The following is a 14737-nucleotide window of genomic DNA, read 5'->3' as shown; positions in this document are numbered from 1 at the left end:
AACTGCACTTCTGTACATACACTATATTTTGCAGCAATTTTAGTCTTGTTATATATGGTCCCAAGTCTTGAAGTAAATGCCCCTGGACTAGCCAGTGTTATACACTAGCTGGCTGCTTCTAGCAGGCTTCTAAATACTGAAATTCTTCAATTCCAATATTTTAGCTATTTTCATCTATTCCTATATTTGTTCAGTCATTCAATCTAGTAATAGTTTTGTGAGGCCTGGGCTACTTCATTAAACCCAACTGACATCGTTTGCCCTTGTGGCACTTCCAGTTTAGTGGATTCTTCCTGCCCTTCCTCAAACCAGTCCTTTTCCTGCTAGTCCTTCGAGAAACAGATACAGGGCTCTTACAGAGCCCTTTCTTATGTCAGTATTGAGTTCCTGTTTCACTTCCATCATTTTTCCCTCCTGCAGCCATAGCCACTACCTCTTCAAGGCCAATAGGAAGATGGGAGAGGCTTGGTATGAGAAACACAGAATCTCCCACACACATACTTTTTTTCTAAAGAAGGAAAAGCAGCAGGAGAGTTGGAGAGATCTCCATTTTATTATGGAAAACTTCAAAAAAAAAAAAAACAAAAAAACCAAACAGGCAGTTGATAAGGAAGGAGAAATGGGAGAGAAGAGTTGAGGTGCATTGTTTGTCACTCCACACCCTTGCAATTCAATTGTGAACCACTAGGAGGAACAGAATTAAATAACTAAATGGGGGTACAAGGTTAGGGTTAGGATTCCCAGACTTTCCTCTTGGGAAAAACAGAGGTACAGACTGAGCAAAAGTGGAAGAAGCCACACCCCCAATGAGGCAGCTGCCAGGGACAGGGGAGAGGATTCCACATAGACTCAACATGTAGGTGTGGTTGTAAACCTGGGACTTTGGCAGGTAGGGCTGGGAGCTAGTGGGGTTTGTAAACCAGGCTGGTGGTCAAGGGAGGTGGCAGGAGCTGTAAACAAAGGGGCAGTGACCTAAGGAACAGGAAGGAGAGGGGCCTGTAAATAGAATGGGGGCAGGCTGCCCAGGATGAGTGTTTAAATTGTAAGAGCCCTCAAGGGGTGGTGGGGAGTAAAGGAAGGCTGGAGAGTGTACTCTGTCCATGGAGATGTAAGAGGTGCTTCATCTCCCTCCCCCAACCCCTCACCCCCATGAGCTCTGTGCTCCTCCCCAGGACTTGATGCTCACTCTTGAATCACCCAGGGTGCACCAGCATGTCTGATGCACTCACATCAGAGACCTTTGGTGAATGTGGAAACTGGGTAACTAGCTCTGCCCCTATAAACAGGATGAGGAAAGCAAGTTGGAAGATGTCGGTTGCCTTCCCTTCCAAGCTCATGTTCAGGGTTTCTCTGTTCTCAATCTTCTGGGCTCCAGGATCTTCAGTTCTGGGAAAGGGGAAGGTATAGCCCCTATGTTGGAAGAGGGTCACCTCCGGCAGGACTCATCTGTGGGAGAGGAGGCAATAATGATAGAGAATGAGTGAGGGCCTCTGCCACCCGCCTTCCCCCCTTACTCTCCACACTGAAGATAAGTCTTTATATCTTTCATGCTGAGTGCTTGCTACTACAGTAACAGCAGCCATCATTCACTAAGCTTGCATTCTGTGCCAGGCATTCTTACAACCTGTTTAATCACACAATAACCCCAGATGAGTTTAAGTAATTTAATGTCCAGCCATAGTTCCAAGATGCTTCATAAAAATTACTGAACCCTCTCAGTAAACCCCAGGAGGTGGTTATTTTTAGCTCCATGTCATAATTGCTAAAAATAAGGCCAGAGAGCAGGTGATTTCCTGGAGATTACACCACAGGTAAGAGACAAGATGGAATTTAAACACAGTCCTGTCTGACCAAAACCTTGTGTTTTTAACCACAGAAAGAGTTATGGTTTTGAAATCTGGAGATCCCTTGTGCACTTCACTTTCTAAGACCTTGGTTTCCCCATTTGTCAAGGGAGTGGGTGGGGTTAGAGGTCCTACCAAGTCTCTTCCAGGAGCACCAACATTAATTCCTCCCCTTCCCTCCTGGACTGCAGTGCCCAATAGGAACACCAGGGGGTGTCCTCGGACCAGCAGAGCCTCAGCTCACCCACGATCAGGGCCTTGGTGCGCAGGCCGCCCTGGAGCTCCCGTTGTAGCAGCAACAACTCTTCCTCATCCTCTTCATCATCGGGTTGGGCCGCTGGGGGGCTGGGGGTACTGGGAGCCTCAGGCTCTGGGCCCAGCTCCTCCAGCACTGAACTTTCAGAGGGGTATTGATACGTGGTCTCCAATGCTGTCTCGCTGAAGGAGATCTTGAGCTGAGAGTAGGAGAGAAACGCAGGAGGCATGGCGTTCAGCCGGGGAAAGCTCCTAGGGAAGCACGTGCCAGGTGGGGAGGGGAGCTGGATTTGGGCACCCTACTGACTTTACCCTCCCTATCCACTCTGGGGCCCAGGGATCCAGTTTTCCTTTTTTTTCCCCTAAATTTTTATTTTATGTATTAATTATTATAATATATATAGCACATATAGAATATAATATATATAATAATAAATTATTTATAAATATTACTTATTATGCATTTATTAATTTAATACTTGTTTATTTTGAAAGAGAGAAAACGTGAGGAGAGTTAAAGAGAACCCCATGGGGTGCCTGGGTGGCTCAGTCGGTTAAGCGTCCGACTTCAGCTCAGGTCATGATCTCGGGGTCCATGAGTTTGAGCCCTGCGTCGGGCTCTGTGCTGACAGCTCAGAGCCTGGAGCCTGTTTCAGATTCTGTGTGTGTCTCTCTCTGCCCCTCCCCTATTCACGCTCTCTCTCTGTCTCAAAAATAAATAAACGTTAAAAAAAAAAAAAAAAAGAGAACCCCAAGCAGGCTCTTTGCTGTCAGCATGGAGCTAGTCGTGAGGGGGCTTGAACTCACCAACTGTGAGACCATGACCTGAGCCAAAACCAAGAGTCCAACACTTAACCGACTGAGCCACCCAGGCATCCCACCCAGTTTTCCTTTTGATATAGGCTCTCCAATCCCAGGTTTCCCTTCTTCTATCATATCATTTCCAAAACATCAGACTTTTGCCTGAACTTTCACACAGGTGCAGAAGTGAGTAATACAGGACCCAGCTTCCTACTCTTTAGACTGTGGGTGGCAGAAGGGTAAAAAGAAAATAACGTGGAGATAACCCCTGTGATCAGAACCGAATCTTTGGGTACCCTGAGGGCAATCAAGAAGGCTTCCCAGAGGTAGGAAGTTTGAGCTGGCAGGAAATAGGTGGCTAGAGGGAGTCCCAGGCAAAAGCAAGGAAGAGCACTTTGGTTTCCACATCCTCAGACCCTTGGCTGTTCCTGAGAAACCCTGGACACCTGTGCCCTCCTGCTCCCCCCCTCACTCCTCTCCTACAGCTGGAGTGAACTCACAACAAAGTGGGGCTGGGGCCTGGGAGGGAAGAAGAGACTCTACTGAAAAGCCCAGAGGAAACAAGACTCTCCCCTAACACAGAGAGGAGATGGGCCCTTGAGTCCCTGCAAGAGAAGCTAGGTGAGGCGTCAGGGGCAGAGAGGAAAGTCCATGCAAACACAGGTTGGGGTGGAAAGCGCAACAGGAGAAACATGCAGAGACAGAGGCAAAAAGCCAGAGGGGACCTGGAGGGGGCAGAAATCCTCCACAAACACAATGTCCCAAGAGCAGGCGAGCCCCAGATGTTCTCACTCCCTTTCTACTCTTCCCCTTTGCCCTTTTAAGAAGCTCAGGGGCAGGGGCAGAGTGGGATTAACTCTGGGAGCCAAAGCGATTAAGGAGACAAACAGGAGGATTCTGTGTGAACTACTTGGAAAGGTCCAGACTATCTATTCAGGTCTTCCCAGAAGACCTGTTTGGGAAACTTGTGGCTTGGGCCCTGCATCCTTGAGTCTCCACATGGACTGGGGTGTGAGAAAAGAGAAACCGGGAGGGTGGCTGGACAAGTGGATGCTAAGAGCTGTACAGAATGTGCAACATGGGTTCCATGGGAAGCTGGAACTCAGAGACTCCTTGGCTCCAAACCCAGCATTGACTCCCCATTTCACTGGGAGGAAAAGCCAGAGCCTGACTAAGGCCCACAGGGTACTCCCACTGTACCACTTCTCCCTACCCCCCACTTCTCAGGCAACTATCTGCTCCCACTGCAGCCACCCTGGTCACAGTTCCTCTAAGGCCAACAGGGGCACTCCAATCTTAAGGCCTTTGCACTGGCTATTCCTTCTGCCTGGAACACTGTTCCCCCAAATACCCCCATAGCTCCCTCTCTCCCAGTCACCCTATTTAAAGTTCATATTCACTCCCCCAACTTTCTCACTGTCTACGTTCCACTTACCCTGTTGTAATTTTTTTCCATAATCATTTACCACCTCCTAATCTACCAGAGAATTTACTTGTTATTCTGTGTCCACTGTCCATAGGAGCATGAAAGTTGCTATGGTGAGTAAGGAAGAGTTGGTTCAGACCTCAGGTGTGGTCCCCACAGACAACCAACACTGGGGACCAGTGTGGAAGGTACACAGTCTATCTGTGGAACTGCTGGTAGAAATGCATGACAGCAACCAGATCCCTTATATCCCAATTCTTCAGAAGGACCAGTTCTGGTTCTGTTACTGACAGATTTACCCAAACTTCTGGGAACCCATTTGTTTTCTTTTCACATTCCCTTTTGGGATAACAAGCTCCATGGTTTGTTATCCACTCTGAAAAATGATTCATTTTATTTGTTCTCAATCATGTTTGTCTCTCTTCTCCAATCCTGCTTCTCTGCTCACACCCCCCCCCCCCCCCCGCCAACTTCTGACTGGGCTTCTCAGGAATGCACAGCCTCCATGGGAGTTGGGGGGGGGGGGGAGTACAGAGGGGTGTGACTCACTTGCTCCTCTCCCATCAGCTATATAAAGTCACAAGGGGGCCAAAGAGGGGAGGGGCCCATCTCTCAGCTAGAAGGGCCTCTGGGGAAGGGCACCAGCCACAAGACAGGGCTGGGATTTCTCTCCCATGGCAAGGATGCATTTGATGGCCTTAGCTTCCAAACAAGAGTTATTTCGGGAAGGGGGTGGGGGGGCAGTCCTCTGGTCCCAGAGCAAGTGGATTGGGTCAGAGCTGGAACAAGCATGTCAGTCCCTGCTGAGCAGGGTGCAGAGAGAGGGAAGAAGGCCTCAGACAGGGTGGAGGGGGAGGTGTCTGGGTCTAGAAAACTCTGTGCTTCTTCTCTCCACCCCCACCCCTAGAGCAGCCATGGCTTCCTCATTCTCTCACCACATCCTGAGCAGTTCTGGCAGGCCTAGGGCCCAGCGGTTCCCCACTCAGCCCCACCAGCCTTCCGGCCCCCACCCCAGGCTTCCTGTTTGGGTGATCTGCTTCCGGCTTCCCTGCTCCCTAACCTAGGTATGGTCACCATCACAGGTCCTGTCCTGCACTCACATGGTCCCCAGCTTTGGGCCCTGAATTTCATGCCTCCCTCTGCTCTTCCTCCCCAAAGGCACAGGCCAACCTCTATAGGAAGTGACTTGTCTGAACACCTCACTCTGGCAGTTCCTGGCCTACCTCCTAACATCTGTCCAGCCCAAAGGGGAAGGGGCGGGTAGCAGTCAGAGTGCTCAGGATAGACTCAGGTACCATGGCTCAGGGAGGGGAGCTTGAGCTGCACATGAGGATGAACTGGGGGATCAAGTGTCCCGCAAGCTTAATCTAGGTCTTTGGTCCCTGTGGTTTCCTACTGACAAAGCACACGCGTGCGCGCGCGCACACACACAAGACAAATCTGAGGACGTCAGATGAGATGACAACTGGAGACTATGAAGGGCTTCCCAGTCTCTGGGGAGATGTGTTAGGTGCAGGGACCTCTCTTTCCTTAGAGATTTTCAAGCTGGAAACTGATTGGTGTGTAAGGAAGGGGTTGGGCTGAAGCCACAGCAAGAAGCCTGGCTGCTCCCACTTCCTGCACTTTGTCCTTTTTCCAGTTTAACCTCTAACCCTCTGCTGGCCTCAGCCCCCATCCCTGTCCCCAACTCCCATTGTATTCCCTGCTCTCAGCTCAGTGTCTCCAAATTCACTTCTCTCTTTTGCTACCCCAAAGGGAGGGAGAGGCCAGGGCAACAGGAAGAGAGGGGAAAACCAACTGCTGAGCCAGTTCTGGGGAGGGAGGGGAAGCCCAGGGAGGAAGGAAGAAGGGGAGTGAGGGGCGGGGGTATTTTGGAAGAAGAGAAGGCTTTTCTTGTCCCAAGAGAGAAGGGAGCACTGTTTAAAGCAGTGGCCCAGCTGGGGGTGTGCAACCCTGAGGTCACCCACTTCAAATGGCTTCTGTGTGTGCCTCTCCCATGGAGCAGACTTGGGGTTCAAAAGTCTTCTCTTTGGCCAGCCGTATTCCATTCCCCCACCCTCATCCCAGTAGTCCCCTCACTGGCTCTGCCCCCTCTGCCTTGGGACTGAGAACTTCCTCCACTCACTTCTCCCTGCCATTTTCCCCTAGAACCCCAAAGGCACCCTCCTGTGCCTCTTCAGGCTTCCTGGCCCCACATTCCCTCCCCTGGGAGGCTGTGTGTGCTTTCAATCTGAGGACCCTGCTCTCATAGATTCTAGGCTGTAGCCTCAGCTCAGGTCTCCACCAGACGGGTTGTGTCCCAGACTCAGAGGAAAGGAAGGAAAGAAATGGGGGGCAGGGAGGGACTCAGAGCCTGAGGGAATGAAGAGTGAGCAGCCTGGGCACACCCTGAGAGAGACACACCCAGAGACAGCACTTGATTTAGGGCAGGATTCTTGGGCTTGGAAATGAATGGAAAAGGAGGGCAACAAGAAGGAAGGGTGTGTGTGCAGAGGAGGAAGGGTTGTGGCAGGAATTAGCACGAAAGAATAGAGAAAGACCAGAACATAGGGATATAAAAAAGAAAGGAGTACAGAAAGAACCGATGAGCAGGCTTCTAAAGAAAGCTGGCTTAGCTGCTCCCTACCTGTTTGTGATGCCTTTCAGGGGACCCCTTGACAAGGCAGCTGCGGCTGAGACGGAGGTAGCCCCCCAGAACCAAGATCTCCTCAGCAGTTGGGTACCGCTTCTTCCCAGCTCCGGGGACTGCAACATCAGCTGTGGCTGGGGTGGCCGGAGGAGTGGTGGGGGCTGCAGGGGGCAGGGACCGTCGGGGGTTGACTGTGAAGGTGTGTCCACTGCGGCGAGGGGCCCCCACCCCTGGCCCTGCCTTCACCCCATAGAACAGTCGGTTCATGAGGGGATCCCCAGGGGACTGGGGGGCAGGTGGGGCTGGGGGTGGGGGAGACAGAGGGGCTGCTGGTGGGGGCCGGGGTTGCACTGCTTCCTCTTCCTGCCCTCTAGAGCCTCCAGTCCCAGCGTCCTCTGGTGGGAAGGGGGAGGGCACAGAGCTGCAGTTCTGCAGGGTTCTCAAAGGCCTGCCCAGAGCCCCCGCCTTCTCCTTCTCAGCCTCGCCTTCTCCAGCCTCTGTACCAAAGGGCCCCAGATACTTCTCAGCAGACTCTGGGGGGACTGGTTTCTGAATTTGAGTCTCTGTGTCCCTGGGTGTCCATTCTCGAACCTTCCCAGAATTCAGGGTCCATTTCCATCCTTCTGTCAGCCTCAGTCCCCTCTCACCATCCTGCACAGGGCTACGCCTTTGTTCTGCTGCCTCCACTTCTCCAGAGCTGCTGTCTGGAGCCTCCCTACTCAGGGTCTCTGACAGCTCTGTAATCTCTTCTGAGGCCAGCGTTGGAATTGGCCTCTCTTCTTTTCTCCCACATTCCTCTGAGCAGTCTTTTCTTTTTTCTAAGCTCAGCCTCCACTCTGATATCTCCAGTTGTACCAAACTCTGTTCCTGAGACTCTCCAGAGTCGGGCCTCCATTTATGGGCCTCTGTCAGGCCCATCTTCTGGTTGTCAGACTCCGCTGGGCTCAGTCTACTTTCCACCACCTCTTTTCTCCTCGGGCTTTGTTCTCCAGGCTCTGCCAGTCTCAGACTCCACTCTGGAGTTTCTCCCGGGCTCAGCCTCCATTTCCGTGCTTCTGACAGTCTGGAGCTCTTGTCTCCAGCCTCTCCTGGGCTCTGCCTCCAGTCCCAAGCCTCTGAAGGCCTGGGGCTCGACTCTCGGGCTCCCCCTATCCTCTTCTCTCTGGCCTCCCTGGGACTGAGCCGATCTTCTCTCGACTCTCTTCCCTTAGGGCTCTGATCCCGCATCTCCCCAGGGCTGGGTCTCTGCTCCCTGGCCTCCAAAGTCCCGGGCCTTCTTTCTGCAAGTAGTTCTTCATTACGCTGCTGCTGCTGCTGCTGCTGCTGCTGCTGCTGCTGCTGCTGGCGCTCCTGCCGAATGAATCGGTTCTGGTGCACTGGCCCAATGGCCTCTAGGAGGACAGCCGACTCGTCTGGGTCTGGAGGTCCAGCCTCTGTAGTCCCAGGTGTAGGGCTAGGCTCCCCAGGAGACAGACCAAGCTTGGCCCGGCGGCGCTCCAGGAGCCCCCGCTTCCAGGCTGGCATCTGGGACAGACGCTCCCGCTCTGCCTTCTCCCGGCCACGAAGGGCTGCCTCCTCCTGCCGTCGCCGGGCTAGCAGCTGTAGCTTCCAGTCTGGGATGGTGGCCATGACCGTGTTGAGGTAAGGGTGCGGAGCGCTGGGGCCAGAGAACAGGAAGGAGAGGCTCCCGAGGCCCTGGGGGTGAGACTGGGGGTGGGCGGAGAGGAAGTAGAGGGGGAGAGGTGGGACACAGAGATGGGCAAAGGAGCTGAGGGTGAAGACAGAGGGAAAGAGGGAGAAGACGGAAAGCAGAGAAAGGGGAAAACTAAGAAAGTGAAGAAAAAGCTGTGGACCAAGTGGGGGTGGGGTCGTGGCAGGGAGAGGAAGAGTGGAGATTCAGGGCAAAGAGGCAGGAGTCAGATTTGGTAATGTACGGTTAATGGTATCACAGTCCCAAGGATGTGAGAGGAGAGAAAGGCGGAAAAAGAAGCCGGTATGAGGGAGGAGAGAGAAAAGAGAGGCGGGGGAGGGGGGGTTGCGGGGGAGTAGGGGTCAGGCGAGGTTTCCCCACAGCTACTCCAGAGGCGGTTAGAGTGGGAAGGGAGGTCAGGGAATCCCGCCAGAGAAGGGGTGGTGGGACCTGAGGAGGGGGGGCGGGGAGGTGAGGAGGGGCGGAGAGTGGAGAGGTCCAGGGGAGCAAGGAGACTCCGGGGGCAGAGGGGAAATAGAGCTCCGCGGGAGGAGCGGGGCGCGCGTTTCAGCGCGGGCCGGGGAGGTCCTGGCTCCCCTCCCAGATCCGCTCGGGCCACGCCTCTCCGGCCCCCAGCCGCCACCCCTCCGCCCTGCACTCCGCCCCCAGGCAGGTCGGGGGGAAATACCCTCCCTTGAGGACTTTCGGAACCCTGGCGTCCACCCCCACCCGTCCCGCCACCACCGCCTGCCTCTCCCACCGGCCGGGCCCGGGACCCTGGGTGCGGAGCACCGGCTCCACGACTCTGCTCTCCGGACCTTCGAGTCCTATGCCCGGGTCTCCGATCTCACGGAACCCTGACATAGCCGGCCATCCCCACCCAGCTCAGACCGCACAGACAATCTCGGCACAAAGAGGAGACAGCCCAAGGTCCTGGCTGGGGGCAGGAGCGGGGACAGAGGGAGGAGACACCCCTTCCCCAAGTCTGAAGCCCCTCAGTCAACTCACTAGCCAGCGGGGTTCCCAGGGGAGGGGGTGCGGAGGAGCCTGGCGTCCGGAGGGAGGAGGAGAGAGGAAGAGGAGGAGAGTGGGATTGAGGGAGATCCGGAGACAGGAGGGAGGGGAGGAGGGAAGGAAAGGAGGAGGAGGGAAGACGGAGTAGAGGAGGAGGGACGGAGACAGAGACTTGGGGGCCGGGCGGGGGGCGGCGACCGCTTTGTCTGAGGACAATGGGGAAAGGGAAGGGGGCGCGGGGCGGGGCCCGAGGGGGCGGGGCCTCGCTCCAGAGACCCCGCGTGGGACTAGACTTCCCGACTCACCCCTTTCCCGCCGCAACCCCTGGCCCTTCGCTCTGTGTCTTCAGGACCCTCAACCCACCCCCACCTCCCAGTAGCCCTGGAGAACCTAGGTGTCCAGACCCTCGCCCCCAGCTCACAGACTCAAGGCAGCGGCCCATGACTCAGGCCCCTCCAGGGACTTGGAGAGGAAGCAGCAGCTGCTGCGAGCCGGGCCCGCCCTTCCCATCTCCTGCCGCTCCTCCCCACGCTTTTGCCTCCCCCCCGCCCCCCACCCCGACAGCCTTTGTTACTGCGGGGTCCAGGGCCGCCACCAGGCTGCGGTGGGTCTGTGGAGAGCCGGGGCGGCTGGAGAAGTGCTCAGAAGCCAACGACTTTGGAAACTGGTTCCCCCACCAGAGCCAATGCCCCACTCTCTAGCTTCATCCTGTCTTCCATGGGTCCCCTGGGCTGCAGTGGGAAAATTGGGGAATTTGGAGGAAGGGGGACCGGGGAGATGGGGGTGGGTCTGCCGGAGTGGTCGCCGCCCAGCTGTCGCCAGAGGGCGTGGTGGCTGCCCAGACTCGAGTTTGGCGTGCCCTGGCTCCGCTTGCCTTCCGTCCCAAAGTTAGCCCTCTGGCTAGAGAAGACACTGACTACATGGCATATGTAGAAAAAAAGGCTGAATTTTATTTTTCTCTGCGCGTGTTCCTCGGGAGAACAGAAGAGCGGAAGAATCCTCTCAACTAGGTTAGAGGACAGAGCCAGGGGCAGGGCCTAAAGAGGCCAGTGGGGCAGGCACTACCATCAAACCTGCAGACTCTGCTCCTAGTAAGGGAAGCTGGAGGAGAAGGAGATCCCTGAGGCACAGAATCAAGTAACAGTGGGAGGGAAGTGGTCAGGCCCACCCTTCTTCCTTTATAAGGAGGTTCTTGAGGCAGGTGGGTGGGAGGGGAAGGGGGGGGATCAAGCCCTAAACTGTGAGGAGACATAAGTTTCCCACCTCCTTTTCCTGGCTGGTGAGAAGATCTTGGAGGTCCAGTGGTTGAAACTCAAAATTTAGGGTATGGAGCTGGGCCCAAGGAGTGGAGGCTCAAACAAGGGAAGGGACAGACCCTTCAGTCCATAGATTTGGGCCTCTGGTCTGAAGCAGCCAGGGCCTGGATGTTAAAGGAGAGGAAGTGCAGGGCTTGGAACCAGGCTAGCTCTTCACTCAGCCTCACCTTCCTGGGGGCGGGAGAGCAGGTTGAGTTTTCTTTGTAACTGGGCCCGGAGGTAGCGGAGGTCTTGCTGGTCAAGTCCGTGAGCCAGGCCCAGGTAGAGTGTAAGGAGGAGAGCAAGGAGGAGGCGGTCAGTGCCCAGGGTGGGCACCACCCACAGCACTGTCAGCAACTCCACACAGACTGGGTGGCGCAAGTGGGAGAAGAGTCTCAGAGCCCGGGGAGACTTCAGGGCCAGAGGCTCACCCAGCCCCAGCACATGGTAGTATACCTAGGAGGGAGAACAGCTTAGAAATGAAGTCAAACCCTTTTTGCAACTTAGCCACCTCTTTCCTCCCTTTGGAGGAAACTTCCCCTTCTATAACTCAGGCCCAAGAACCACCCTTCTGAGACCTGGACTCCTGATTCTCATCTCTGCTAGGCCCAGGAGGCCTATGGTTTCTGACCTTTGAGGGAAAGCTGAGGGGAGACTCTCTTATAAGAAAAGGAAGTAGGCGAGGGAGTTGAAAGAAGAGGAAGGTGGAAGAGCATGGGAGGAGGAGGAGGAGGGAAATCCTTGAAAGGGAAAGAGGCATTCTACAGGGAATCAGAGGTCTCAGGTAGGAATCTAGGAGCCTCACCTGTTTGAGGCCCATGAGCTCGGCGTAGTCAAAGACGAGAAGGATGCTGAAGATGAGGAGCCAGGCTATGATGTGGAGCACAAAGCAGAGGAGGGGCACCCAGGTGGCCCATGGCTCAGCTCGAGCCTCCCACAACACAGGGCCTCTGGGTACAGGTTCCCAGTACCGCATCACCAACTGGGAAAGGATGAGGGGCTGGGTATCTCAGCAGCCTACCCTTGAAAGACCTAGACCCAGAGGCTGCCCCCACCCCAGGCTGGCCTGCAGTTCTCCCCACCTCTACCATGAGCATCATAAACAAAAATTCACCATGTGGAGCATGCTAGGTGGGGTCCCAAGGATGTAAGGATAACCTGTATCTACCCTGAGGACTTAAGAGAACAGACGGGGGTGACCAGATAGGTACATAAAGTAGCCTGTGCCAAGCACACACTGAGAAAACAAATGTGTACTAACTGGGAAGCCTCCTCTTGAGACCTCAAGAAGTGATACTGAAGAAAGGGTAGAACTGAAAGAGGTGTCACCAAAGGGATCTCAAGCAGAACAACATGAACAAAGTTGCAAAGGTGAGAATGCACATATGGTACTTGGGGAATGAGGAGTGGTACACCATTCTTGATAAGAAGAAGGATATGTGCTGTGCAGGAATGGAAGCTGAGATTAGAGTCCTAAACACCCTAAATTCCCCTAAACCCACATTTTATCAGAAGGCTAAGGTCCTTGCCCCTTCAACTGAGGGCACCCTTCTCACAGATTGTTTCCCTTGGGGACTCAGTGGCCAAGGCCTCATACCTGCAATGCCAGGGCAGTGCATGCCACGTACAGTGACCTCTGAAGAACCCCAAAATATCGAGACATCCACGCCTTCACTGTCTCAGTTGCCATGAGGCTGTGCTGCCCCACAAATAGTATCAGGAGACCCAGATCCCAAGCCAGGGGGGCGAGGATGCTGCAGTCCTGCAGAGCAGCCAGCCATCCTTGGCGGGCATCTAGGGGGAGTTCAAGAAGGGGACAAAAGATCAAGAAAGTTTCAGGAAACACCCCCTACCCTAATCTCCTCTTGGGGGTCCCAGGCCATGTCCTTTAATGCTTTCAAGAGCCTTAATGCTTCCTCTCCTGGTTTTTCCCATATTGCTTTTCCATTCTCTGCCCTTTCCCTTTTCCCCAGGCCTCCTTCAGAGTGGGGAGGAGGATTCCTTCAATCACAAAAGGCTTGGCTGGAGAGGCCACCATTGGACTGATCCTCGTGTTTTCGGTACTCCAAATGTGCCCTCTCTTTAACACTCCCCTCTCCATAGTCCTCTCTACAAAAGCACTTTCCTCTGCTTCTTATCGCCTTTTCCCTCCCCACTCAGTCCTAACTCTTCCGCCTCTCCAAACCGCTAATCCCTGAGTTCCTAATTTAGCCCTCCGGTCAGCCCTGAAGCTTCTCGGGCTTTCAAGGTTCTAGTTCCCTCTCCCGGACTTCCCCTGTCATTTGTCTCGAAGCCCCGCCCTCCCTCGCTCTCGTCCGGCTCCACCTCCAGCCACAGAGCTCATCCTCGATCCCTTCCGCTCACCCGGACCCCCAGGCTCCGGGAGCCCTCCAAGAAGTGGCCGAAGAGAGGTAAAGCGCACGAACTCCACTCCGGTGCCAAAAGCCAGGATGAAAGAGGCGAGGGCAGCAGGGACGAGGAGCAGAGTTGGGGCCATGGCGACACTCGGAGGGGTTGGGAAAAGGGCGGGTATGGGATTCCCGCGGCCGCAGGCCCCGCCCCCGCCCCCACCTCCAGCCTGGGGTCCTGCCCAGGAAGGCGTGGCTCCTTCGCGCCGCTGCCTCGGCGTGCGTTCTCCGCGCGCTTTTTTTTCACACTGTCCCTAGGGCGGGTCCCGGCGCCTTGACTGAGCCTGCGGTCGCCGCGTCATAGAAGGGAATGTTAGAATTCTGAGTGACAAGTGGAAACGTAGGCTGCTCTGCAGCCACTCGTGTGGGTTGAGTCGCAGCTCGGCTAGTTGTCTCATCTAAAATGAAGACAGTTCGTTCGTTTCTTTCAGGGTTCTTGTAGAAAACGAGAATTATAAACCCCCTTTTCTGTAACCTTAGCCACTAAACATAGCCAAAGTCAGAGGTTACAAAGCGTCGGTTAACGCTTCAAATAGGAAACGGTGAGAGAACGGAAGACTGTTGACCGAGGCTGAAAACCCAAAGGTCTGAATCACCTATTACATCTTGTTAAAAAGTTAGTGACCATTTTACCATAAAGTAAATTAATGTTTATTCTGTAACTTATTCTCTCCACTTGCCAAGGACAGAGAATTTCTCTGTAACACTTAGATTATTTCTAATAATGCCAAAGGCTGTTGATCTATAATCATGAGAATAACAATGTTAAATATTTGTGATAGAAAATTCTGTGTTGTAAACTTTGTAGTAGGTTAATTTTACCCAAGCTTGTGATAATTATGACTTTACTCTGCAAGCTCATAAGCCTGACCACCATCCACGAGTCAGAAACCGCTAAGATCTTTTGTCTGAATTTTTTCCTCCAGACCTGTTTGTAATACCTACAGAATAACATATTTGAAAAGCAAAGTAAAAATAAGGTTTTCCTCCATCTGAATTAAACATCATGTTGCTAAGGACCTAGTCACAGTACCTATGACCATAGCAGGGACCTTAGAACATCATGTAGCGAAATCCTTCAGCTTACAGACATAAGAATATAAAGAAAATTTACCAAGATGAGAACTAAGTTGCTGCTAGTCCTGTGGGCTCATGGATGAGAAAATTGCCAGGCAGCATCCCACAGCCTTTACTTTCCTTCTGTTGGAGGATCAGTACTCCCACCCTCCTCTGAATCAGTGCTGTTGTAAACTATACCAGTCTTATGTTTTCCCTCCAGATGCACCCTTCACCCTTCTTGTTCGAGGTTGTCCCGAATGGACTAAATCAATGAAAATCACAGCTTTTATTGAGGAAGCCCTCTCTGCATAACTGC

At 53.8% G+C, this 14737-nt stretch overlaps 2 protein-coding genes across 3 annotated transcripts; both read right to left on the bottom strand.

Moving 5' to 3' along the window:
• Positions 1–723: 723 nt before the first annotated feature.
• PPP1R18 (protein phosphatase 1 regulatory subunit 18) lies at positions 724–9312 on the bottom strand. The gene is made up of 3 exons (XM_047102178.1): positions 6953–9312; positions 2089–2299; positions 724–1446 (listed from the first exon to the last, which is right to left on the bottom strand). The coding sequence occupies exons 1-3, from the start codon at positions 8582–8584 to the stop codon at positions 1427–1429; spliced, it is 1863 nt and encodes a 620-aa protein (XP_046958134.1). The 5' UTR covers positions 8585–9312; the 3' UTR covers positions 724–1426.
• Positions 9313–10585: 1273 nt separating this feature from the next.
• Positions 10586–13451, bottom strand: NRM (nurim). 2 transcript variants are annotated; one of them, XM_047102185.1, is made up of 4 exons: positions 13319–13451; positions 12552–12748; positions 11760–11936; positions 10586–11410 (listed from the first exon to the last, which is right to left on the bottom strand). In XM_047102185.1, the coding sequence occupies exons 1-4, from the start codon at positions 13449–13451 to the stop codon at positions 11129–11131; spliced, it is 789 nt and encodes a 262-aa protein (XP_046958141.1). In that variant the 3' UTR covers positions 10586–11128. The 2 variants fall into 2 exon arrangements, with proteins under 2 accessions (XP_046958141.1, XP_046958142.1); XM_047102186.1 differs by lacking the exon at positions 11760–11936.
• Between the last annotated feature and the right edge of the window lie 1286 nt (positions 13452–14737).

The sequence above is a fragment of the Lynx rufus genome, unplaced genomic scaffold (assembly GCF_022079265.1).
Source record: "Lynx rufus isolate CCGP_SWC_20201006 ecotype Redwood Valley unplaced genomic scaffold, mLynRuf1.p SCAF_6, whole genome shotgun sequence".
Taxonomy (NCBI): domain Eukaryota; kingdom Metazoa; phylum Chordata; class Mammalia; order Carnivora; family Felidae; genus Lynx; species Lynx rufus.
This window is presented reverse-complemented; position numbering and strand designations above follow the sequence as displayed.